General features: G+C 57.0%; 2 protein-coding genes across 5 annotated transcripts in view; one reads left to right on the forward strand and one right to left on the reverse strand.

Moving 5' to 3' along the window:
* CCDC40 (coiled-coil domain containing 40) overlaps positions 1 to 13,770 on the reverse strand; it is a 34,706-nt gene extending 20,936 nt beyond the window's left edge. Inside the window, exons 1-9 of one of the 2 annotated variants that reach the window (XM_059147319.1) lie at positions 13,588 to 13,770; positions 12,364 to 12,427; positions 11,371 to 11,946; positions 8,378 to 8,522; positions 7,021 to 7,214; positions 6,158 to 6,241; positions 5,864 to 6,083; positions 1,390 to 1,547; positions 1,099 to 1,221 (exon numbers count right to left, since the gene is read on the reverse strand). In XM_059147319.1, the coding sequence (XP_059003302.1) occupies positions 1,099 to 1,221; positions 1,390 to 1,547; positions 5,864 to 6,083; positions 6,158 to 6,241; positions 7,021 to 7,214; positions 8,378 to 8,522; positions 11,371 to 11,946; positions 12,364 to 12,427; positions 13,588 to 13,616 (1,593 nt within the window). In that variant the 5' untranslated portion in view covers positions 13,617 to 13,770. The remainder of the gene's footprint in view (positions 1 to 1,098; positions 1,222 to 1,389; positions 1,548 to 5,863; positions 6,084 to 6,157; positions 6,242 to 7,020; positions 7,215 to 8,377; positions 8,523 to 11,370; positions 11,947 to 12,363; positions 12,428 to 13,587) is intronic. The other variant, XM_059147320.1, reaches the window with a different exon arrangement.
* An 846-nt stretch (positions 13,771 to 14,616) lies between these two features.
* The window catches only part of TBC1D16 (TBC1 domain family member 16), a 73,317-nt gene continuing 64,617 nt past the window's right edge, over positions 14,617 to 23,316 (forward strand). For all 3 annotated transcript variants that reach the window (XM_059147333.1, XM_059147335.1, XM_059147334.1), the window contains exon 1: positions 14,617 to 14,723. The gene's annotated coding sequence lies outside the window, so the exon portion shown is untranslated. The remainder of the gene's footprint in view (positions 14,724 to 23,316) is intronic.

A 23,316-nucleotide genomic window follows, 5' to 3' on the forward strand; every position in this document is an offset into this window, starting at 1 on the left:
TCCGTCCGGGACTCCAGGCTTCAGAATGGGTGACATTTAGCGGGGTACCCTGAGGATGACTTACCAGCCCAGGGATTCTGGGACTCTTCTGGTCCCAGCACAAGCCCCACATCTCAGGACACCCCTCTGTTCCTGGCAACCCCCCCCCGAGCTTCCCTTTTCCTGACAGCTCCTGCCCAGTCCTCCAAATGTACGCTTCGCGTCAAACCTCAGAATCTCGGGGCGCCTGGGTGGCTCAGTGGTTTAGGCCTCTGCCTTCGGCTCAGGTCATGATCTCAGGGTCCTGGGATCGAGTCCCACATCAGGCTCTCTTCTCGGCAGGGAGCCTGCTTCCTCCTCTCTCTCTCTGCCTGCCTCTCTGCCTACTTGTGATCTCTGTCTGTCAAATAAATAAATAAAAATCTTAAAAAAAAAAAAAAAACACCTCAGAATCTCTCTACTAACTAGAAACTGCCTCCTGGGGCGCCTGGGGGGCTCAGTCGTTAAGCGTCTGCCTGCAGCTCAGGTCATGATCCCAGCGTCCTGGGATGGAGCTCCCTCTCCCCCTCCCTGCTTGCGCGCTCTCACTGTCTCTCTCTGTCAAATAAATAAATAAAGTCTTCTAAAAAATTAAAAAAAATAAAAATGGCCTCTTTTCTTCTAGATCCCCAGGTTGGAGGGCCCCGGGCGCTTTCCCATGTGGGCCCACGTGGGCCTGTCCATTTCTGCAAGTGTTCTCTTCTCCCCATCAAAGCGGCTTGTGTCCTCCACGTTCCTGCACACGAGCACGCAGGTGGTGACTCACAGACCAACAAAATAGGAAGACACGGCCGCTGTTGGCCTCAGCTGCCCTGAGGGCCCCTCTGGCCATGCGCCCGCAGCCCAGCTCAGCCTCCCTGGGACACCAGGGGCCTCTCCTGGGAGGATCCGGCCGACAAGCAGACCCAGGTGTCCGGCCTCCTGGGCTGCCAGCTGCTGTGCAGAAGAGGAACCTCCGCGTCCCCCCGTGGGGCAGCCGGACGCTGGACCGCTTCGGGAGACACGCGGGGAGCCCATGGGCTGAGTGGGGCGTGGGGCCCGGCGATCCCCTGGCCTTGGGGGGTGCGGGGCAGCTCCTACCTCGCTCACGGCCTTCCGGAGCACCCGTGTGTCCTCGGCCTGGGCGCAGCTCTGAGCCTCCAGCAGCGCGATCTGCTCCTCCAGCCGGTGTGCTCTGCTGGTGAGCTGGTCCACGTGCAGGTCCTGCGAAGGGGACCGGTTCTGCGTGCCGCACCGGACGCCCCACCCAGCCCTCGAGCCCCTCGCCCGCCAGAGGCCGGGGGGGGGGCTCCTGGGAAATGGAAGGTTGGGGGGAGGGGAGGTGGGGGGCAGTGTGGGGGACATGGCCACCGCGCGGAGGTTGCAGAGCACCTGCTGCTTCTTCTCCACCTCCGCCCGCGTCCGCTGCACCTCCGACTTCTTCACCACCTGCTGCATCACGCGGATGTCGTCGCGCACGTCCTGCTCTATGTTCTGCATGTAGAACAGGTGCAGGGCCAGGCCGTCCAGCTCCGTCTGCAGAGCCGCCACTGTGGGGGGAGGGGTGGCGCTCAGTCGTTTCGGTGCCCAGGGCTCCAGAAGCCTCCCTGCCTGGGAACCTGCGGCTTCCAGACCGCGGAGACCCCGACTTCGCCATCACAGCCTCGCAGTCTGGTCGGAAAGACGCAAGCATAGGTAACCCCCATCTAGCCATCGTCAGCGACCATTCCAGCGCCCCCCGTGTCTTAGAGGCCCTCCCCGTGTCTGAGGATCTGCTAAGACCCAGGCAGGCCATGAGGCCTCCTGTTACTCCGGCACATTTCTTACTGCGTAGATGTTGGGCATCTAGGTAGTCCTGCATCCTGGGAGGACACCCGCCCAAGGGGGCGCTGAGCTCCACCAGAGCCCCTCGCCCGGCCCCGGGACTGAAAGGGCCTCATGGTGGTGCAGGCCAGGAGTGCCAGAGCTGTCCTGGGGGCCAGGCCTCACCAGCACAGCACTGTCCGCTCCCCACTCAGAGCCAGATGGTGGATTTCCGTCCAGCGACAAGCCCAGCTTGTCGGGGCCCAAGCTTGTGCGGGGCCCCGACGTCTGTGGGAATTCGTTTCCGGGCAATGGAAGAGTAACCCGGAACACCTGGAGGTTGTCACAGATGCGAAGACGGGGTTTGCTCCCAGCTCCTGTTTGTCCTTTAACTTCATCATGCTTCTTACAAGTTTTACGTTTCTGCATAAGCAAAACTGTCCAAGTCCCCTCTCTGGCCTCGTCCGTCACGTCACGCTTCCGGAGACCTGCCCAGCCCGAGACATTAGCAAGAGCAGCCCCACCGGCGACCTTACGTGTTCTTCCGATGCTCCCGTGACTTCCGGAAACATGTCCTGCGACTGACCTTGCTTTTTGTATGGCGTGAAATAGGGTCTAAGTATGCGTTTTCAGATGACCAAACGGTCAAGAAGACACGCAGTGGCTTAAAGACGCCGTCTGTGCGTTCACCGAACCTGCCGACGTGGCCGGATTCCCACGCGAGTTTCGCAGCAGCCTCTGCTCTCCACCTTCCTCCCCGGCGGCTCTGTCCCCTTGGTGCTGTTCTGGCAGCCTGACACCTGATAGGACACCTGATAGGACACCTGATAGGACACCTTCCCTGCAGGTAACTCTCCTTTTCAACTTTTTCTCGGGGAGCCTTGTGCGTTTAATCCCCCAAGTACACTTTCGGACCAATTTGTGGAGGCTGGGGAGCATTTTACGTATTGCTCAGGAATCCTCTCTCGCACACGATGCAAAAACGTCTTTAAAGGAAAGCACGAGAACCAATCGCCTGGGCGCTCGGTCGAGGGTCCCGGGACCTGGGGGGAGGGGGAGGCGGGAGACTGCCCACCCCAGAGCTCTCGACTTTGGGATGATTCTTCTTGAAAATGAGTAAGTTAATGACTATGTTCAATAAGTCTAAGGTCACCCAAAATACCCCGCCGTGGGCTTTAGCGGGAACGGCACTTCACGGTGTGCGGACTGGGACTGTGTCGTGGGGCTTCCCTGCTACTGACATGGGAGATTTATTTATTTAAATCTGTTTTATGTCCTTTAGCAAAATTGGGCTGTTCTTCTCTGGAAAGGCTCACTCACTTCTTGTTAGATCTATCCTAAGTATTTTATGGTCGTTATGACCCTGATGAATGAGGGTTTTAAAAAAAAAAACAAAACAGTTTAGTTCTTAACTGAGTATCACTGGGATAGGAGAAAATGCTGGATCTGGCATTCAGCTACTTTACCTTCTTTACTGTTTCTAGTACTGTTTTTTTTTTTTTTTTTAATTGGTAATCTTGGATCTTCTAGGTAAATGGTCACGTGATAGGTAGAGCATGAGAATTTCATGTCCCAAATACTCACCTCATTTACTTTGCCTGCTGGAGACTGCGAGGTTGGACCCACGGGCTGCTGGCAGCTTCCCCCTCTCCCTCCGGATCCTAGCCTGGCCCTTCCCGGTGGTTCCCTCCCAGGACAGCTTTCGGGCTCATTTCCGGAAACACTCTAAGGAACTTTCCTTCTACTCTAGTTCGGGACCGACGGCGCGTGTTAGCCTACACCTGGAAAATCCTCTGTTTTCCCCGCTCCTATAACTTACTAATCAAATGCATTAAATTAGCGGCTTTCCTGGTTTCAAATGACCCCCAAATCCCACAGGAAAACCCTCCTTGAGAACCAGGTGCTTCTCTTTCAATACATGGGGCCGAACTCCGTTTGCTACTATTTCATTTTGGATTTTCTTGCCTCGCGGGTCGGACGGCTCCGCCGCGTCTGTGTTGGAGGCGTCCACAGCCAGGGCCGCACTCGGCGTTGTAACCCGTGCCTGGGAAGTTTCCCAGATTCCCGCCCCCCGCCCCCTGCCCTGGAGGGTTGGGCAGCGTGGGGGTGTCTGTTCTTGTCTCGGGTAGCAGGGGGGACGCGTCCGTAACCAACAAGCTGGTGGCTTTGGGGAAATCGAAGTCTGACGATGTTTTCAGTTTCTTCAATGAGGAACCCAGTCCCCAGAGTGGCCGTCTTGAAATGAAGAGCGACAGTCCCTCTGAATCGTCTTCACTCCCTGGGCTGCTCCTTGACGGACAGCCTGTCTGTTCCTCGCCCGGTTTGCCCAAGTTGATCGGCGTCTTGGTCATTTCAAAAACGGAGTATTTTTTATCTATCAGGCCAACTTACTTCCATTATTTTGCACAAGTTTCAGCTGTTTTACTTAGTTAACTCCCTCTTCCTGCTTCGTTTGGTTTCTTTGCTCCTTTTCAGCCTCTGGAGGGGGATGTTTGATCTTCCGTCTTATTAATGAGGGTTACAAGCAGCGCAGGGCTTCATACAAGCAGTGCCACCAACCCTGTCGTGTATGTTTGTACCTGTGATTCTCGGCCCCGGATGCACATTAGAATAATCTGAAAGGTTTCAAAAAATAAAAACAAAACCAAGGAAAGAAACACAAGATCCTGGCCCTTGGCAGGACAGCTCCACAGGGGACAGAGGGTGCGGGCCTAGCTGTGTGGCCTGGTGACTGAGTCGCCCTGGGCTCCTGCCGGGGCCAGCGGGTTGCTCTCTGCCTGCCGCAGTACGATTGTGTCCAGCCTGGACGCCAACAGCATTTTTCCTTTAGCTTTGGAGTTTGAAAATCTCAGCAGCTGTGTCTAGGCGTGTTCATTCTGGTTTCCAGCTGTCAGGCCCCCGGGGGTGTTTCTATCCCAGGGCTCACCTTTGCTGAGCTGGCACGGATGTTCTCCTCTGAGGTCGCCCGTGAGTGCCCTTGACCTCCTGGGACCTCGTCTGATGGGCGTCCGCGGTCCCAGACCTCACACCCACGTCCTGTATCATCTTCTCAAAACGTCCGCCACTTGGGGTTTTCACTCTGAATTCGGGGAAGAATTCCTCAAACTGGCCTTTTGGTTTTCAAGTTCAGTTTTCCGCAGTATCCCTCTGTCTGTTTAGTGGCCTTTGTTGGTTCTGGAGGAGGGGTATTTTATTTAACTGCAGGCATCCTTTTTCTTAACGGTCCGCTCTCGTTTTACTGCTGCGACGTTCTCTACAATCTCACGCTCGCTCATTTTTCGGTGTCAGGCCTGTGCCTGTGGACGCATCCACTCTGTCTGTCCAGCCCCATCCCCTGGAACCTGGGGTGCTGCCGAGCACTCAGGTTTTGACGGGAAGTTTCAGGGACTCCCTCGCAGGGGAGGTGTGCGGTCGTGGATGTTCTCCCGTGGAAAACCCCATATTTCCAGGCGGCGGCAGCACCGACGTCCCTAGCACTTGGAAGGGAGAGCAGGGGATGTTTCTGGAATCTTGTTTGGTTGACAGCATCTGTTTCCGTGCCCTGGTGGCCTCCAGAAAGGACACAAAGTGCAAGAAGATGTCTGCCTCTCTCCAGAAGCCTGGCTCCACGGAGGGGCGCTGACGTGGACCACGTGGGGGGCCGTGTCCTCTTTAGGCTGGTCTAAATTCTGTTCCTGCAGAGCCTGCGATTCTTTATTGCTTTTGCACCAATGTCGCGTTCTTTTTTTCTCAGTATTTTTTGTTGATTTGGTACCCATGAGGGAGGGTGCTTGATAAAGAAGCTCTCAGCCCGACTCGGTTAATCCAGAAAGTTCTGCATTGCTCGGGGTCCGAAATGCCTCTTTGCAGCCACACGTGGGGTGTCCGTGTGGTCCTGTTTTCTCCCGGATCTGTGGGCTGGGAGCTCACCGAGCTGAGAGGAGGGGACCACGCCGTGTTTGCTGGATGCCCTGAGGCGACACGCAGGGATGCCTTTCGGGGATGAGCTCCCCGGGGGGGCGTGATCCGGGCGGCTGAAGAGGGCACCCGGGGACGCGGGTCTGCGCGGGACCCCCAGCCTTACACTTTTTGCGCTCGTTGTCAGCGGCCTCGCAGGTCCTGGCGTAGAGCAGGCGCGCGCTCCGCAGCTCCTCCTCCCTCCGCCGCCGGGCGCAGGCCGCCGTCGAGTGCAGGTCGTGGCTCCTCTCCAGCTGCATCTGCAGCCGGGCCAGGTGCTGCTGGACCCCGTAGAGCTCCATGCCCAGCTCTTGCCGCTGCATTCGGCTTTGCTTGGTGGCCACGCTCTGCGGCGGGGAGAGAACCGGGTCACAGGAGGGAGGCGCACAGCCGCGCGGGAGGCCGGACAGGCGCTACGCACCAGCTCCTGGAGCTCCAGCTTCAGACTCTCTATCTGGCGGTTGAGATGGTTCTTCAGCGCGGCCTGGAACCTCACCATCAGGGGCTGGAACGGCAGAGAAGCGAGCCTGGTGACCCGCCCGCCCAGGCCTAAGCCGCCAGAGCTCTCCCGGGGTGCAGAGGAGTTCTGGACTGGGGGCGCCCCACTTCTGCCCAGGACATGCGCCGGCAGCTCTAGACTAAGGGCCCCGAGGTCCCGTGCCAGGTGCTGAAGGCCTGAGTGCACGTTTTGGCACAACGGCAGAGTGAGCGGCGGCAGTGGTCCTGGTTGCTCCCCGGGGTGAGAGGGTGAGGTGAGCACGGTCGGAGCTCCGAGCAACGGCCCATCTTTCCCACCGGGAGCAACCGGGCTTTCCAAAAGGGCTCAGCCCATCAGGATTTGCCTTCCCCGCTTTCCGGAGCTGGGGGTGGGGTGGGGTGGGCACGAGACCTCACAAGCTGGGGGGTGCGCCCCAAGCAGGGGCTTGGAACGGGGGTGACTGCGCCCCCCACCCAGCCTCCCGGATGTCTGCAGACATATTTGACCTCACGGCTAAGGTGCAGGGGCGCTCCTGGCATCTGGCGGGTGGAGCCAGGGGTCCTGCGCAGGACAGCCCGACCCCAGAGAGTGACCAGGTCCCCATGTCAGCAGTGCCAACGCCAAGGACTGCTGATTCTGGGCGAATGAATGGAAAGGAGGAGGCAGTTCACAGAGCGGTTTTGCCCAGTGGGTGAGGGCGGCGCGGGGCAGGGGGCTGGGCCTGGGGCGCGGGGGCAGCGGGTTGGGGGGCGTCTCTGGTCGCGCTCCATGTCAGGGCACGAGCAGGGTGGGGAGCACGTGCTTACGTGGTCGGGGTCCAGAACCACCAGCTGCTGTCCGTCTTCCTCTGCCTCGTCACTGCCCTCCGACTCTGTTCTCTCCAGGGTCCCCTCTTCGCCGGTGCTCAGCCGCTGGATCCGGTCCAGGAAGGCAGGGACGGCCCCTCTCTGGGGCTGTGTACTGGGCGCCTCTGGGGGGACACCTGGGGGCACAGCGAGCACTACTGAGGCGTTAATGCAGTGGCTAATGAGGCCACTCTGCTGGTGCTGTCCGGGGACGCCGGTTTCCAACCTCAGGCAACACCACAGAAAAGAAAAAGACAAGACATCACATGGGTTAGGGCTCAGGGCTTACAGCGTCTTCCATTCTGAATCTTCTAGTCGTTGGTTTAACATGTTCCATAGAAAGGGTCGCATTTCAAAGGTGATGCATATGGCCTTTACTATATTCCAAGAAGGAAATCTGTTTTGTAGATACTTTTTAGACACAAATAGTGAAGAGGAAGGTGGCTTCTTACTGATGGGCTACACTGATTTTATTTCTTTAATGGGAAACAGTTGATGAGATTGAAAAGAAGTATCAGTAAGGCTCTAGTTCCAGCTTTCCGATCCGCGGGAGCTGGAGAGATCCTGTTCTATTTTTTTTTTTTTTTAACTAAAGATTTTATTTATTTACCTGAGGGAGAGAGAGCACGAGAGAGGGGAGAAACAGACTCCCTCGGAGCAGGGAGCCCGATGTGGGACTCGATCTGAGGACTCCAGGATCATGACCTGAGCTGAAGGCAGTCGCTTAACTAACTGAGCGACCCGGGCGCCCCGATCCTGTTCTGTTTTTAACTCGTTCGGGTGTGCACTGTCCTCACGTCCCTGTGAGTGGTGGGAAGCTTTATTGGTTGGACCATCCATGCTCTTGTATCATGAGGAATAAGAAACATCCTGGTCTATTTTCCCACGTTCACAACACGGGGATACGGGATGGGGTGTGCCGTGCGAACTTGGAGACTCAGCAAACACACAGGCTTAGGGGTGTTGATGCTGAGCCCCTCTGTGAGACCGGGAGGCGGGAAGGGGTGGCGTAGGGGGCTGTGGTCTGGGATGCCATCGGTTCTCTCAGTCAAGGTCTGGTTCTGTTGTGTACTTGGGTAGGTCACTAAACGACTCTTAGGGTCTTTGTAAAATAGGAGAACGGTTCCTCCCTCATTGGGCTACTGTAAGGGTTAAGCGAGAGGAGACAGAACAAATGCTCCGTAAACATGATCCCTATCTGTTAACGACAGTCGTATCTTTCAGCTCGCAGCCGAATGGGAAACGAGGTAGCGGATGTTGATGTTGACGGGGAAGGAAGAGGCTCATCCCGTGGGCAGGACCGCCCCCGGCGCGGTACCTGGCTCCTGCAGGCGGGGCTCCTCTGTGCTCACGAGCAGCTCCTCCAAGTCTGAGGACGTGATGCTGCTTCCCTGGCTCAGTCGGAGGCGGTGTCGCGCCCCCAGAGGAAACACTTCCTGCTCCAGCCGGTCACTGGTCTTTTTCTAGAACAAGAACGGCCAAACCTAAATCAACGAGGCCTTAATCAGGACCGAAAAGCTACTTGATTTTGATCTATTGCAGTGTGCAAACATCAACATCACTGCCGAAGCAGTACAACTCGGTTGATGAAGCGTCTGCCGCTGGCACAGGTCCTGGTCCCGGGGTCCTGGGATGCAGCCCTGCATCGGGCTCCTGCTCCGTGGTGAGTCTGCTTCTCCCTCTCCCTCTGACGTGGAGGTGAAGACCACTGAACAGGTGAAGACCACCGTTATTGGAGCTTAATTAGCGGTCGTTAGATCATGTTACTCTTTGGGCTCACCATGTGGGGTGGATCGTGGCTTTGTGGTTCCGGATGGTGGGTTTGGAGAAAGAGCAACCGTCACAGCTGTGTGACTCTGGGCAGGGAATCCGTCCACCCGAGTCCTCGTCTGGACACGGGGGTGGTCAGTGTCCTCCCCAGAGGGTTGTTGTCAGTGTCCCTGGGCCGGAATGTCAGGGGCAAAGGCACGTCCAGACCAGAGTCAAAGATGGAGGAATGTAACCCGACTCCTTGCTTTCCTTCCGGAACAACTCAAACCTGCAGCCAGTATGGGAGGCGGGGGCTGGCCTAATGTGGGGTGAGGAGGCCGGGACTCAGAGGCCATCCCTGGGTGACGTCATTACCGCACAGGTGACAGGCCTGGGCCTGATGACAAGAGTCCCCACCGAGGACAGCCTGGCACAGAGTCAGAGCCCCAAATATTTTGGGGCTGGCCTGGGTGGGGTTGGCCCAACAGGGACCAGGGCAGCCCAGTGTGGGGGTGTCTGGGCTCAGGTGTGGTGAGGAGCGTCCACTTGGGGGCGGACAAATGCAGCGGAGGTTCCATCCGGGGACTGAGCAAGTTACTAAGTGCGTCGGGGAGAACGGGAGTAGCCTTCTCATTGCTGGAAAAAGGACCTGGAAATATGGAAGGGGAGGACCCTGAGAGGAACCCACTCAGCGGTGAGCTGTGTTGAGTGGGGTTGGCGTGAGATGTGTGTGTGTGTGGTGTGGTGTGCGTGTGTGTGTGTGGCGTAGATGATAGTGAGAGAGTCTGGGGACGCTGACTAGTGGCGGTGAGATCACCTACCTACTCAAATCATGACTTCTAAATTTTATTTTCCATGAAAAGAAACCAGGCTTCTGGAGAAGCGTCTGATTCTAGGGCCGGTGGTCTGTGCCAAGAACGAGAAAACGTTCCAAGGACGACAGCGGTTAAAACAAAGAATGACTCCAGCTGTGTCAGAAGGACACAAAGGCCAATTTAGACAGGCTCTCACTGGCCGTACTGGGGATGATTTCTACTCAGTGTTGGACTAGAAGTTCTGGCCAGAGAGAAGAAGGCAAGAAAAAGATATGAAGGGCATCCAGATTGGAGAGGAAGAAGTTGAACCCCATTTATTCACAGAGACCATGATGATCTTTGTGAAAAACCCTACGATTCTACAAAAAAAAAAAAAAAAAAAAAAAAAAAGAGCTACCAGCACTAACAAGGGTGTCTAGCAGTGTTGCTGAATATAAGACCAATATACAAAATTAGTTCTGTTTCTACATACAGCATGGCACTCTGTACAAGACAGTGGCCAACAAATGGAAGCCATTTCCAACGGCATCAAAAGTGCAAAATAGTCAGGGATAAATCTGACCCAAGATGAGCCTAAACACGTGCTGAGAGGAAGACAAACTCTTAGCAATATGGTGGTGGTTTGTTGTGATTTTTTCCCTTCCTTTGAAACACTCACTTTTCCTATCTTAAACCAAGAGAGCACCTTCTTCCTGCGGGTGAAGGGCGACTTCCCAGTGGAGAAGGTCGGCTCTTCTCACCCAAGGGTTCAACAGCCTCATTGGTAATGGGACAAAACATTCAGCACACCACTTCATAGGACATAAGAAGGAGAACCAGCCTCCCTCTGGGACCCAATGATCATATGATCCCAAGGGAAGATAACCCAGATCGCATCAAGAGGAAAACCAGGCAAATGCAACCTGAGAACCACCTTCAAGATGGCTGGCTGGTGACCTTTCGAAGTGCCAAGGTCACTGAAGTCAAGGAAAGATTATGACCTAAGAGATGGGACCGCTAAAGGCAACATGGATTCGGAACTGTAAGTCTGCCATAAGAGGACCCTTGGTGAATGAGGCCTGAGGGTTATTCGGTAATGTAGTGAAATTTCCTGATTTTAATAGTGATATTTTGGTTGGTTGTGGGAAGCATTCCTGGAAGCATGACTTATTCTCCAAGGCTTAAAAAAATAAAACAGGTCTTTCAATCACACTTCAACTGTTCTATAAGCCCATGCTTATTTAAAAATAATTTAAAAAGCAATATTATAAGATCATACCTCCTGTCATCATAATCACGATTACCCAGAATTGCATCGTCCCATATGGAAACGACCAGCAACAGGTGGTTATATAAATTAAAATTGATTACAATCCCCATTAAAAATTTAGTTCCTTCTTCTCCCAGGCCACATTTCCAGTGCTCTGTAGCCCCTTGGCACTGGGGGCTACCATGTTGGACAGATGCCGAGCATTTCCATCACCATGGAAAGTTTCACTGCACGGTGGTGCTCTGGGGACCAGAAGCCTGGTTGCCCTGACACAAAATGTTTCCGACCTTGGGTCTGGGGGACACCAAAGAAAGGTCCAGAAACTCTTGGCATTCAAAAGTGGGTCCTGAGACCTAAGTTTGCTGAGAAATTTCTAATAGGGATTGCAATTTGTTTCTATGATGTGCCTTTTATGTTAAAACAGTACATAACACTACAGGACGACAAATCACAAAGATGATCAAACACTTTCATAAAATCAACCTCAGGGTCACTCACCGGTTTGCTGGCCTGGGCTCCGGAAGCATCCTGGCCTACTGGCTCGGAGGAGTCTACTACCTGCCGGGATGGCTGCGTGGAGATGTCCCTCCAGTCTCTGGATTCCGAGAGGCGGGCGGCTTCTCTGTCTTCGGGAACACCTTCCCCGCTTACGCGTTCGTGCCACGAGCTCGGGCCCGTTTCCTCTTGGGGCACTTCGGCAGCACCCTCTTCTGAAGGAGCCAGATCTAAGGAACTGACTCTCCCTTCAGGGGATGGGGCTTCCATGTCAGACTCGAATTCCCCTTCAGATTCAAATTCCCCTTCAGATTCATATTCGACTTCATCCCCTTCAAATTCGAATTCCTCTTCCCTTTCTCCTTCGCCATCAATTTCCACTTCTTCAGCTTCCGCTTCCCCCTCAGCTTCCCCTCCCCCCTCAGCTCCCCCTCCCCCCTCAGCTTCCATTTCCCCCTCAGTTTCGATTTCTCCTTCACTTGTGACTTCCCCAGGGGCCGTGATTTCCTCCTCAGAGAGCTCGGTGGCACTAGCAGCCTCATCAGTGTTTTGGTCACTGGTCTTCCCGGTGGGTGACACCTGGAGATTTGTGGCAGGAAAAAGAAAAACCAGGAAACACAGTCAAAGGCTCCCGTGAAGTTCTGTTCGTAACTGCGCAATCACACTGGTGGGGACCTGGCATCCGCACACGTCCGTGTCCCCGGGAGAGTCTGCTCCGCGTTCCGTCTGTTCTTTACAGTGTTTGTAAGGTTCTGCACCCTTCCTTGCGGAACTCAGGTTCTGAAACCCGCGGGTGATCTGAGTAGGGAACGCGGGTCAACCCAGCCAGCCGCCAGCACTTAAGAACGGGGAGAGGAAAACGAGTTTCTCTGCCAAGGGACTGAGTCTGCTTTGGGCCGGGTACAGGATCAGGGCGCAGTTTTCTTGAGCAGCTTTTAGCTCCTTAACCCCCAGTAAAGACAAGCCCAGCACAGCCTACCCCACGGGGAACTTTACCCTGTCGCTTTCATGATTCCCGGCCTCCCCGCCTTCAAGGCCTGACTCGATTTCCTGCGGAGACCTAGGGGCAGAAATACAGTTTAACAGTTTCAAAGAACAGTGTTATTTCCCTGGGCATTGATTATCTCCCGGTGTCTGTCTATACTATTATGGACTTGTTGATTATCTGCCTCCCCTCTGGGCTGCTGGCTGTTTGTCACCAACCCCAGCACTAGGTCATGCTTGTCATGTGGAGGGAGCGCGGGCCACACAAGAGTTGTTCCATGAATGAATGAAATGATGGAAACATTCAGAGAACAGCATCGGTAACATTGTAGCAGAAAAGTAACCTGAAATATACTTAAACATACTTTCCGCAGCCCAATGGGGCACAGAAACACAGTGTAAGAGAAAGTGGCACAAAAGGGATACAGAAGTACAAGAATATCATGATTTACATTCTTACAATTATTTTTTTCTAATTAAAAATACAAGCTTTCCTTTTTCTTTTCTTTCTTTCTTACTTTTTTTTTTTTAAAGTCAAAGTGATACAGAAATGTGTGACAATGAAAATCCTCCCTGACTTTCCCTCCCGTTCTCAAGATAACCACTAGTAGTGAAAGAGACTTAAGGGTATCTTCTTGCAAATATTTTTCTACACATTTAAACACACACACAATTAGAGGCCACCCTCTACATACGGTTTCCCATTTCGTGTTTTCGTTTAAGGTAACCTGGACCTCTTTCCATGTCAGTATATACAAAACTCTATGTTAAAAAAAGGGAAACACCGCGGGAACGTCTAAGGTAAAAGGTCCAATTCCTCAAAAGAGTTTCTGTCCCCGGCCCTGCCCCCGCCTCCTGGAGGCCTGGCGGTGGCAGGGGAGGTTGGGGTCCCCGCGGTCAGGAAGCCCCCCGGGGATCCTCCGCACTCCGAGAGACCCCGCGCAGCCCCCAGCCCCCGCGCTTCCTGCTGGTCTACAAGGACCGGAGCTCTCCGCAGGCACCGCCGGGCATCGTGGTTGCCATGGTTACTGCCGGCCGAGCGAGCCGGGTTTCGGGAGCCCAGCGGCCCGAGCGCGGGGAGAGAGGGAGAGGACCGGCGCGGACAAAGGGACGGAGACGAGGAAGGGCGCGCAGGGCTGGGGGTGGCGGGGGAGGTGGGAAAGGCCGGGAGGGCGGGGACGGACCGGGCCGAGGCACGGGGGCCTCTTGGATGCCCGCGACCCCCGCCCCGCTTACCCGCCGTCCTGGTCACCCGGCTCCGCCATCTCCCGTTGCTAGGTGACGCCGTCAACATCCGGCGGGCGGGGACCAAGCGCGGGGCCGGCGCGGGCGGCGCGGCCTCTGTGCCCCGGCTGCGCGCGGGAAACGCGGAGCAGCTTCCTACGTCAATTCATTAAACACTAACACAGTCTCGCGTCTCTGAGTCCGAGCTCTGTCCCGCTGGCTCAGGTCCGTAAAGGACAGCCGTGTCCACGAGCGTCCAGCCAGCAACTCCGATGCCCCAGGGACAGCGCCGGGCACCCGGGGACCCGCGGCCGCTCCGCGCCCCGAAGGTGGCAGGCGGAGGTGGGGGCGCGAGGGGCCCCGGAGCACACTGCACCTAGGGGCTGCCCGTCCATCTCCAGACCTGGGGGGCTCGGCGTCCCCTCCGCGGGGACGGAGAAGGGGTGCTCAGTGGCTTTTTTGTGGGTGATGCTCCCTTCTTGCCCCCAAATAGGAAACATACAAATGGAGAGGGCGGGACAGAGAGGCGAGCGCGCACGTGAAGCGTCCCAGGGGTCCTGTGTTCCCTGCGGGGGACATCGGGCTGGGGCTGCCATCCGAGCCCAAGTCCCGGGACTCGGGATCAGGACGTTCGGGCACAGGGGATTTGGTCCGAGGCGATAGGTGACTGGGGCAGCGTAGGGGCGAACCAAGAGGTTGGAGGGGGAGGGCTCGGCGGGGAATGGGGTTGGGCCCGGGGCGGGGTTGGGGTCCGGGTTGGGAGGGGTTTGGGCTGGGCCGGCTCGGCAGGGTCGGGTTTGGGTCCCGGTCCGGGTCCGGGTCCGGGTTGCGGTCCGGGTTGGATCAGGGGCCGGGTTAGGCCCGAGGCCGGTTTGGGGTCTGGATGGGCCCGGGTCCGGGTTGGAATCCCGGCGGGGCCAGGCACCGGGTGGGCCCGGGGGCCGGTTTAGGGGCCGGCTTAGGCTCTGGGCGGGCCGGGGCGGGCCCGGTGGGGCCGGGGGCGGGCCGGGGGCCGGGCCTCGCCGCGCGTCCCCGCCCCGCCGCGCCTCACTGGCGGCCTCGGCGGCGGCGGCGGCGGTGGCAGCGGCGGCGGCGGCGGCGGAGGCTCCGGGACCCGCCGCGAATCCGGCCCCCGCTGCGGGACCCGGGTGGGTTTCGGGGTCCCGGAAGGGACCGCGCGGGCGGGGGCCGAGAACCGGGGGTGGGGGTGCGGGCGGTGTCCCCTCCGCGGGGACAGGGCGGGGGCGCGCGCGGGGCGCTGGGCCTGGCGCGGCGGGGCCCGGGAGGAGCCGGGGTCCGGCCGCAGGCGCGGGAGGCGCGGGGCCCGGGCGCGAGCGGGACGGCGTGGAAGCCCTGCGGCTCGCGCAGACGCGCCCGGGACCCCCTCCGCGGCGGGTGCGGGCGCCCGGGCCGGGAGCGGACCTGATCCGGGGAGACGCCGTGCCCGCCTGCGTGGAGTCGTGGACCCGAGAACTTGCGGTCTTTGTCTTGCTGGATCGTCAGAGCCCGCGAGGGAGAACTTGGAGGGGCCGCCGCGTGCGGACGCGGCCCCCGAAGTGAGCCTTCCGGCCCCGTGGCGCGCTCCCGGCCTTGCGGGGCCTTGGGGTCGGCGGTCTGGCTGGAGGAACCGCGTGTAAGGAAACGCACGTCCCCCAGGCCCGGGCTCTTCCCCCTTGCTTCACTTAAAAAAAGAAAGAAAGAAAGAGTAGAAAAAAGGAGAAGGAAAAAAAATAGGCAATTGAAGACGGCTAAATATACGCTCAGGAGCTCTGCCAGAAGCCGGTGGATCTGAAATCCTGTTCTCGCACCCTCGGAAGCTGGTGTCGTATGTTGGCCACGATCTAGTTCAGATTCTCTCCGAGATGGAGAACGACTAGCACGTCCTGATGCCCGCTCGAAAGTTTGTCCTCCTGCTCCACCAGGTTCCTAGGAGGAGCGGACTGGTCGCCCCCTGTCCCTCACAGGCGCCCCCTCCCACACTGGTCTTACCAATCTTTTTTTGCTTTGTTTTGTTTCACCACCTGGAAGGCCCAAGTTCTTGCATCCGGGAGGAAGGGAGTCGCGGTTCTCAGAAATGGCCCGTGTGGGGTGGGCGCAGAAGGCGGAGCCCAGAAGTCCATTCCCAGTCTGCCAATGGGTGGATGAGAGAACTTTTAAGAATCTGTGTTGTCAGGTTTAGAAATTCCTTGGTTGAAATAGTAATTGATGAGTGACTCCTGAAGGCTTTGAAGAACCATGGAAACTTCTGCAAAGAGAGGATTATTGAAGCGCTCTTGGCTGGTAGTAGTAACTGGGGAGTTGAGCAGCCGCCCCGTGTTGGTACCGGGAGGCGGGGGGATGCTGAGTGCCGTTATTACGTGTTCTGTGGCACTTATTGGCGTGTGGCTTGTTGATGGTGGGCAAAATCTCAGGACGTGGTAGGTGAAAGTTCTTCAGGGAGTTAAAAAACCCTCCGGTGACGATGGTTGCTGTGTATATACTTTCTGATTATTACGCAGGAACTCACTTAGCCCCCAGAACAAGCCCATAAAGTCAGGAGTGAGGTTATCCCCATAACAGAGGGGAACGCTGGGCCTTAGGGAGGTAAGTTCCCCAAGTTCATGCCCCGAGGACAGAACCGAGTTTGTGCATCCTCGGGCTCGGGATGCTGCAGCCCCAGAAACGGCTGTGCATGCTGCCCCCTCCCTTGGAAGAGGTGCCTGCTGTTCACATGCACACGCTCTTCCCTACTCCTCGTTTTGCAGACAGGAGAACACGGTTCCTTCTGCCCGATGAGTCATAAAAAAGCGAGGGAGTGGGAACGAATCCCATGTCACCACCAGCGGCTAGCATCCGTTCTCTTTCGTGCAGAAAGAGCCTCCCGGGGCCTCGGATAAAGATATCTGAGAAGGCAGCCGTGGGGTTTCTGGAGCCTACCTGCTCGCACAGGTCTCTCAGCCCTGGTTTGGGGTGGCTCTGTGCCATGGCTAAAGTGTGGCCTCCAAAGTGAACTGCTGGGTTCAGACGCCAGCCCTGGTCCACGGTACCGACTGCATTCCTCTGTGCCTGAGCCTCTCCGTCTGTGCCGTGGAGATCGTTGTAGCCACGTCCCGGGCATCGGTCATGCCGAGGACCTAGTGCCTGGCGCATACTCAGCATTATACTTTGTAACAAAATGTTATCAATGACCATCCCTTGGATTGTTCACAGTGAGCAAATTGGTAAAAACATTTTGATGTTGTTTCTTAATTCCTCGTGTGCGTGGTCCATCAGGCGGAAGCTGATCTGTACAGCCCCGGAGTTCGCCGCGTAGGAAGGGTGACGCTCTTCGCTTCATAACTTCGCGGGGCGCTGGGTCCCACAGGCTGTTCCCCGGGACCAGGGCGCCCAGGCTGTCTGCAAGACAGACTCAGCTCGAGATTTGTCCACCTCCCCCTCCCCCGCAGCGGCGGGACCTCAAATTTCTCACAGGCCTGAATCTTCTCGTGTAAGATTAGCCACGTAGTTTCACACGGTGGGGACAGCATGGGGAGGACGGGCTTGCGGCTGCACAGTGAGGCAAGTGTAGCAGCTGGGGCCCAGGTGCGTTTTACTGATAAACATTGTGTTTCTACAAAACTGGTGAACGTCGGTGAGCCTGGTGCACAGACTTGAAAGCAGGAATCTGCAGCCTCCCCTCCCCCCAGATTCAGGGAAATAGTCTAGGAGATCTTTTTCATTTCACTTCAGTGGTGGTGGTGGTGGTGGGGTGTGTGTGTGTGTGTGTGTGTGTGTGTGTGTGTGTGTGTTTAAGGGTTTTTATTTACTCATGAGACACAGAGAGAGAGAGGCAGAGGGGGAAGCAAACCCCCTGCTGAGTCGGGGGCCCCAGGCAGGACTCGATCCTGGGACCCTGAGATCATGTCCTGAGCCGAAGGCACGTGCTTCCCTGACTGAGCCACCCAGGCACCCAGGGGTAGTGGTTTTTTGTTTTTTGTTTTTGCTGTTGACCACCTGTGTGTCCTTGGGCACTGGGTCTTGGGTCACTAAGAAATCTGTTTTGATGAGCTGTCCCATAATGTCCGACCTGAAGCATATCTTTTACTGTGTCTTCTGACCTGATAGAGGCCTCAGGGAGGAGCAAGGTCTGGCTGCTTAAAGACTCAGTGAGATGCTCCCCAAGCCCTCACCCAGCAGGGTGGTGTGCCCTGCTCTTGCTGAACCTTGGACGACCAGTCTGTCCAGGTGTTTAAAGGTCACACACGGGATGAGCCACCCGGAGGGGTCCACCTGGCCGCAGGTGCACAGGCGCGGTGTCTCCCACCGCAGTAGCCCACGTCGGTCCTAGTTTGTGCGCTTGGCTTTACGTGCTAGTTTTTCCGCCCTGAGTGACCCGGAATGCACGAGTCTGGTAGATTGGTCGTTCCACCTCTGTCTTTCCAAAATTGGGGCCAAGGGTGTACGTAACAGAAGTCATTTTTACACTTTCCTTTGTCAAGTTCTGTATCTAAAATCTTAGGGGAACCATAGAGACGTCAGGTGCACCTAACCCACTGTTGGGTCGCTGGGTGGCTTCCTGGCTGGGTTTGCACCTTTCCTTGCTTTTAGGGGTCCAGTCCTTCCTTGTTCCTCGATCCTGGCTCATGTCTAAGGTCAGTTTCATCTCCCAGGCCCTACTTCCCCGGCTCTTTGGGGAGGAAATAGTGTTTTGGTATTTGCTGTCAAGGGGGCGCAAGCAGCAGATGGCCTCCTGAGTGAGAGGCAGAGGCCTTGGGGTTTTCCAGGGAGTAGGTGATAATCAAAGTGACAGCTGGGCCGCAGAAAGAGGGAAGTCACAGCGAAGCTGGCCGTCCGCTCCCCCTCCTGTTTCTGTGACTGTCTTGTCTTTACAGCCTCTTAAAGGTCCTTTCCCAGATGGCAGTTGGTCCAAGCCTCCTGCCCTGGGGCTTCTGCCCTACACTACATTCCTTCCTTTTATTTTATTTTATTTTTAAGATTTTATTTATTTATTTGTCAGAGAGAGAGAGAGAGCGTGCACACACAAGCAGGCAGAGGTGGCACGCAGAGGTAGAGAGAGAAGCAGGCTCCCCACTGAGCAAGGAGCCCCACACGGGACTCAATCCCAGGACCCTGGGACGATGACCCAAGTCAAAGGCAGAGGCTTAACCCACTGAGCCACCCAGGAGTCCCTGTTCCTTCATTTTAAATACAAGCTGATCATCTTGTCCTCCCTTGTAGGCAGAGGCCCCGCTCACAGCGACCCTGCTTTTGGGTGATGATCTTCTCCATGGGCATCCTGAACGTGATGTATGTGTCGGGAAGACCCTTTTCTTCCACGACGGTTCCATAACGCGAAGGGGAGCACCACAGGGAGGACAGGCCGTGTTAGCCCACAGGTCTCTTGTCTGCACAATGAGACTTGGAAGACCCAGCTTCCCCAAATCGTGTACCCCAAGGATTGGGTTCTGAGCCCGTCTACCTGCGGGGTGTAGATCCCCCTCTAAACTGCAGAGCTGGGGCTTCTGGGAAGGACCACGGCACACATGCCTGGGAGAGAGGGCTGGGGTCTCCTGGGACCGGTGTTAGCAGCAGACGTTGCGTGGGAGGAACATGATCCTTGTTTTTGTGTGTCTGGCTCCTGGTTAAATAGCATCGCCTGTTCCCCACTCTGCGTTGATCCGGCTTTGGGAGCAAAGCGGGGGAACCGGTTCCTGCCAGCGCCGTGGCAAGGCCTATTGCGGTGTGCCCGTGCCGGGGTCGGGGCTGGGTCATCCCCTGTGGGCTCCTTCCCATCACACGTTCCCTAACGTGTCCAGCGGCCCTCCACCCTGCCCTGCCTCCCCCCACGCGGCGAGCGGCTGTCAGGATGGCTGTGGGCTCGAGCCTCCGGTCCGCAGGAACAAGCAGCCCCGGGACTCGCCGGGACCGCGCTCGCCCTGCTGACAGCTGCATCCCACGAGCCAGGTGGGCCCGAGACAGGTGCACGGCACAGAGCAGCGAACGGGAGAAGTCAAGCTCCTGCTCTTAGAGTGGCTGCCGGCTGCCCCATCTGTCTGGTCTTCCTAGGGAGGTTCCGGGAGAGAACTTTGCACCTTTGCTCCTGTTTGCTTTTCTGGTTGGCAAATGATGGGGCCCCTTAATGCCAGGACAGGAAACCAGGGCTCTGGGTGGAGGAGGAGGCCAAGGGCAGGCCCTGGCGTGAGCGCGCCCTTTCCTCCCGTCTGTCCTGCTGGGAGCCGCGTCCTCCTCTCTTCTGGCTCTAGACCTGGGGTCCCCCTCATATTGTCTAAAAGGTGGTCGCCCTGCATAGGCATTTGACAGTCGGGGGGTGAGTTAGAAGTCCATGCTTTCCTGCGTCTTTGCCGTGGCGTGCCGTGGCGTGTCAGTGGTAGAACGGCTCCCAGAGACGTCTGTGTCCAAATCCTGGGGACCTGGGACTCAGTTAGGGTCCGTGGCATTAAGGTTGCTCGGTCATCAACCATCCTAGAGATGGAGAGATTGTCCTGGATCCTCCAGTGGGACCAGTGCCGTCTCAGGGTCCTTAGATGCATAAGGAGGGGAAAGACAGCGCCAGAGCTGTGTGCTGGGGTGGGGGTGGGGGAACCAGAATGGGCACCAGTAGCTTTGGAGGTGGAGGGAGGGCCAGGAGCCCAGGGCTGTGGGAGAGTCCAGAGGTGGTAAAGGTAGGGACGCGGATTCTCCCCGGAGGCGGCGCAGCCCTTCCCACACCTTGGTTTGAGCCGGGTGAGCCCGAGTGGGACTCGTGGCCTTCAGACCTGTGAGCTTATTTGTTTGGGTTTTCAGCTGTGGAATGTGTGGTGATGGGAAACTTCAGCAGCCACGGAAAACCAGCGCGCAGGGGACGGCGGTGCCTTCCGAAGGAAGCAGAGGGGCGACTTAGGTCTTTTCTAAAAGACATCACTTCTTACTGTGTTTTGCTCCTTTCTGGCTTCTCAGTGACTTAGGCTCTGTCTCTGGCCAGGACCCTTCTCCCCAGGTATAAATCACCAATTCCTGGGGAACGAATTTTGGGTAATGGATGTCTCCGCTTCACCCTGAAAATATTGGAGGAGGGCCCTGCACCAGCGCCACCACACTGAGCTCCACGGCCTCTGCTGCCTCTGGCCTGGGGCTGGTGGCAGGTGCTCCCGGGGCGTCTAGGAGCAAGTGCGGTCAGGGGAGACCAGCCACCCCCTGCCCCTGGCCATGACCCAGCAGCAGGGCCAGGTCCAAACAGGGGTGTGAGATAAACACCTGCCCCCTTCCCCGCTGCCCACTCTCAGCCACCCCCAACCCCTGTCCTGGGTCCCCAGTTTCCCTTCCCCCGCAGGCTGCTGGCGGCTGAGAACCCGTAGTTCTGGAAGGTATTGGGAGAGCCACCAGGAGCGGGGAGGGCCTTCTGTGGAGGGAGCTTGGTGTCACGGACATGTGTGTGTGTTTTGAGGGGAGGCCAAGTTCTGTTCTTTCGAACGACACAATAGCCTATTGGCAAAAATCTGGCCCGACCTCGTGGTCTCCATGGCTCAGAGCAGCACAGAGCTCGGCTTACCATCGTGGCTGCACAGATGGCTGGGACCAGCCCTGCTGTTCCTACTTTATACCTTTTAAAATCACTACTTTCTTTCTTTCTTTTTTTTTTTTTTTTTTTGCACCCGGAATGATGCTCATTCTGGATCTTGGCTTCCTCCATCTTCGGCTCCCTGTGCCGACCGCCAGGCTGGCAGCACTGTCCTTTCCGTCAGCAAAAACCAAGCATGTGGACCTCTACTGCAGGTGGCATTCTGGTGGGCACATCCATCAGGAAGGGGTCTTGGACTCAGGAGCTTATCACCTAAAATCCACAAGACCGACGCGGGCGTGACCGTTTTAAAGTAGAAACGTTAGGGGAACGGATCGGAGGAGAATTAGGTTTTTATCTTCATCAGGGGTCTACCGGGAGCGGCTTCCCTCTTCACCCTTCTCTCTCGGGGATGGGGACGGCCCGGGATGTCGGTATGATGCGCTCTGAGCATCTCGGCTGCTGTTTTGATTCCAGCGAACGCCGAGTCCTTGCTGGGGGGAGCCGGGGAGCCGCTTCTGGCCGCGGGCTCCTCTCAGGTGAGAGGAGCTGATCTCGTGCGTCTCTGGATCTCTGCTAATGGCACTTAAAGGGTGTGCTGGTTGTGCGCCTGCCCCCAGCTCTGTCCGAGGTAGAAGGGGAGTAAGTCACCTGCCCAGAGACCCCAGACCCACAAGGGCACCTGGCGTTCTCCTTGCTCAGAATCTTGTCCCCGGGAAGACGTTCTGGAGCAGAGCTTTCTGGTCTACCAGGAGGGGTCGTTCCCTGTGCTCCTCCCACCCCCGCGGGTCACCAGGTCCCAAAGGTCACGGACATAAACTGCTCTGCAGGTTTTGAGTGAAGCCCTCAAGGTCATGCATCTTGCAGACTCAAGGACAGGAAGAAGATCCCCGTCAGGGCGTGCAGCTCTGGCCAGGCCCTGGCATTGCTACTGCTGCCCATCGGCCTGGACACCCGAGCTCCCTTTGCCATGCTGCTGCCCCTCGGCCTGCCTCTGGCGCCCAGCCCGTGTCCGGCCTCCATCGGCCGCAGTCCTCTCGGCCGGCATTCTCCGGGGGGGCGGGCACTCTGGTCTCCGCCCTCTTTTTTAAAATTAAATTTTATTTTTTAGAGCGTTTTAGGTTTACCAAAAACGGTGCAGAGAGCATCTGGACACCTCTCTCCGGGTTCCACTATTACGGTAGTTTTCATCTCGGTCAGGGATACAGAGTGGTGCCCACCTGGGCCATTTTGAAACGTGCAGTTTCGTGGCACTGGGGCCGTTCACATCCTGCTCGCGTCCCCCTGGTGCCGCCTGCCGGGCCCTGTCCCCTGCCCCTTCCCTTCCCGCCTGACCAGCCAGCTCTGCGGGGGGCAGGCCTCCCTCCTCCCTCCCCGTTCCGCCTCACCACTGCTCTGTGTCACGCCGTGGCCTCTTCCTGGACCTGTGCTCTGTTCTGGACACCTTGTCCATCTCCAAATTTCCTCGTTTCAAAGGACGCCAGCCACACTGGATTCCGGCCTCTCTAATGGCCTAATCCCAACCTGATCACCTCTGTAAAGACCCGTCTCTGAATACAGCCGCATTCCGAGGTGCTGGGGGGGGGGGTTGGAGCTTCATCGTATGATTTGGGGGTTGGGGGAAGACACACGCTTAGACTCATTAACACGTGGGAGAATGCACTTACGCTGCGGCAGAAAGCAAGACTCCGGTCACCCCCGTGGGGCATCTTTGCTTTTTTATAAGACAGACACAGAGGATAGGAACGGACACGCGAACGGTTTTGGATCCTGCGATTTAAGGCACTTGTGTTCTTCTTTGTGCTTCTCTGAGCTTGGTGCCTAATTTACAAAAAAAAAAAAAAAAAAAAAAGAAAGCATTCAAAAATAGGTCGGTGAGCCGTGTGGTAGCAGAGGCTGGGAACCGGGTTTCATGTCAATGAAGGCGGCTCACGGAGGAGCAAATGCATTTGGAGAGTGTGTGGGAAGTGTCTGAAGAGGGTGACTCTTTGTGGGGGCGTTTGACAGACACCCCCCAGGGTGCGGCCTGCCGCAGGACGCTCTGGGGCCGGAGCTGGGGGGCCTGTCCCCTGCCCACCCAGGTGGCGGGGGTGTGGTGGGAGCTGAACTCTGAGCACAGGGGACGAAGTTCTTAGGCGCCAAGTTTCTCTGCTCCCCAAGTGACCCGAACGCTCGGAACCCGTTTTCTCGTTTGCAGAACTTGCTTGTAGGAGGTCGCGAGGGCC

This window comes from Mustela lutreola, chromosome 15, assembly GCF_030435805.1.
Source record: "Mustela lutreola isolate mMusLut2 chromosome 15, mMusLut2.pri, whole genome shotgun sequence".
NCBI classification, from domain to species: domain Eukaryota; kingdom Metazoa; phylum Chordata; class Mammalia; order Carnivora; family Mustelidae; genus Mustela; species Mustela lutreola.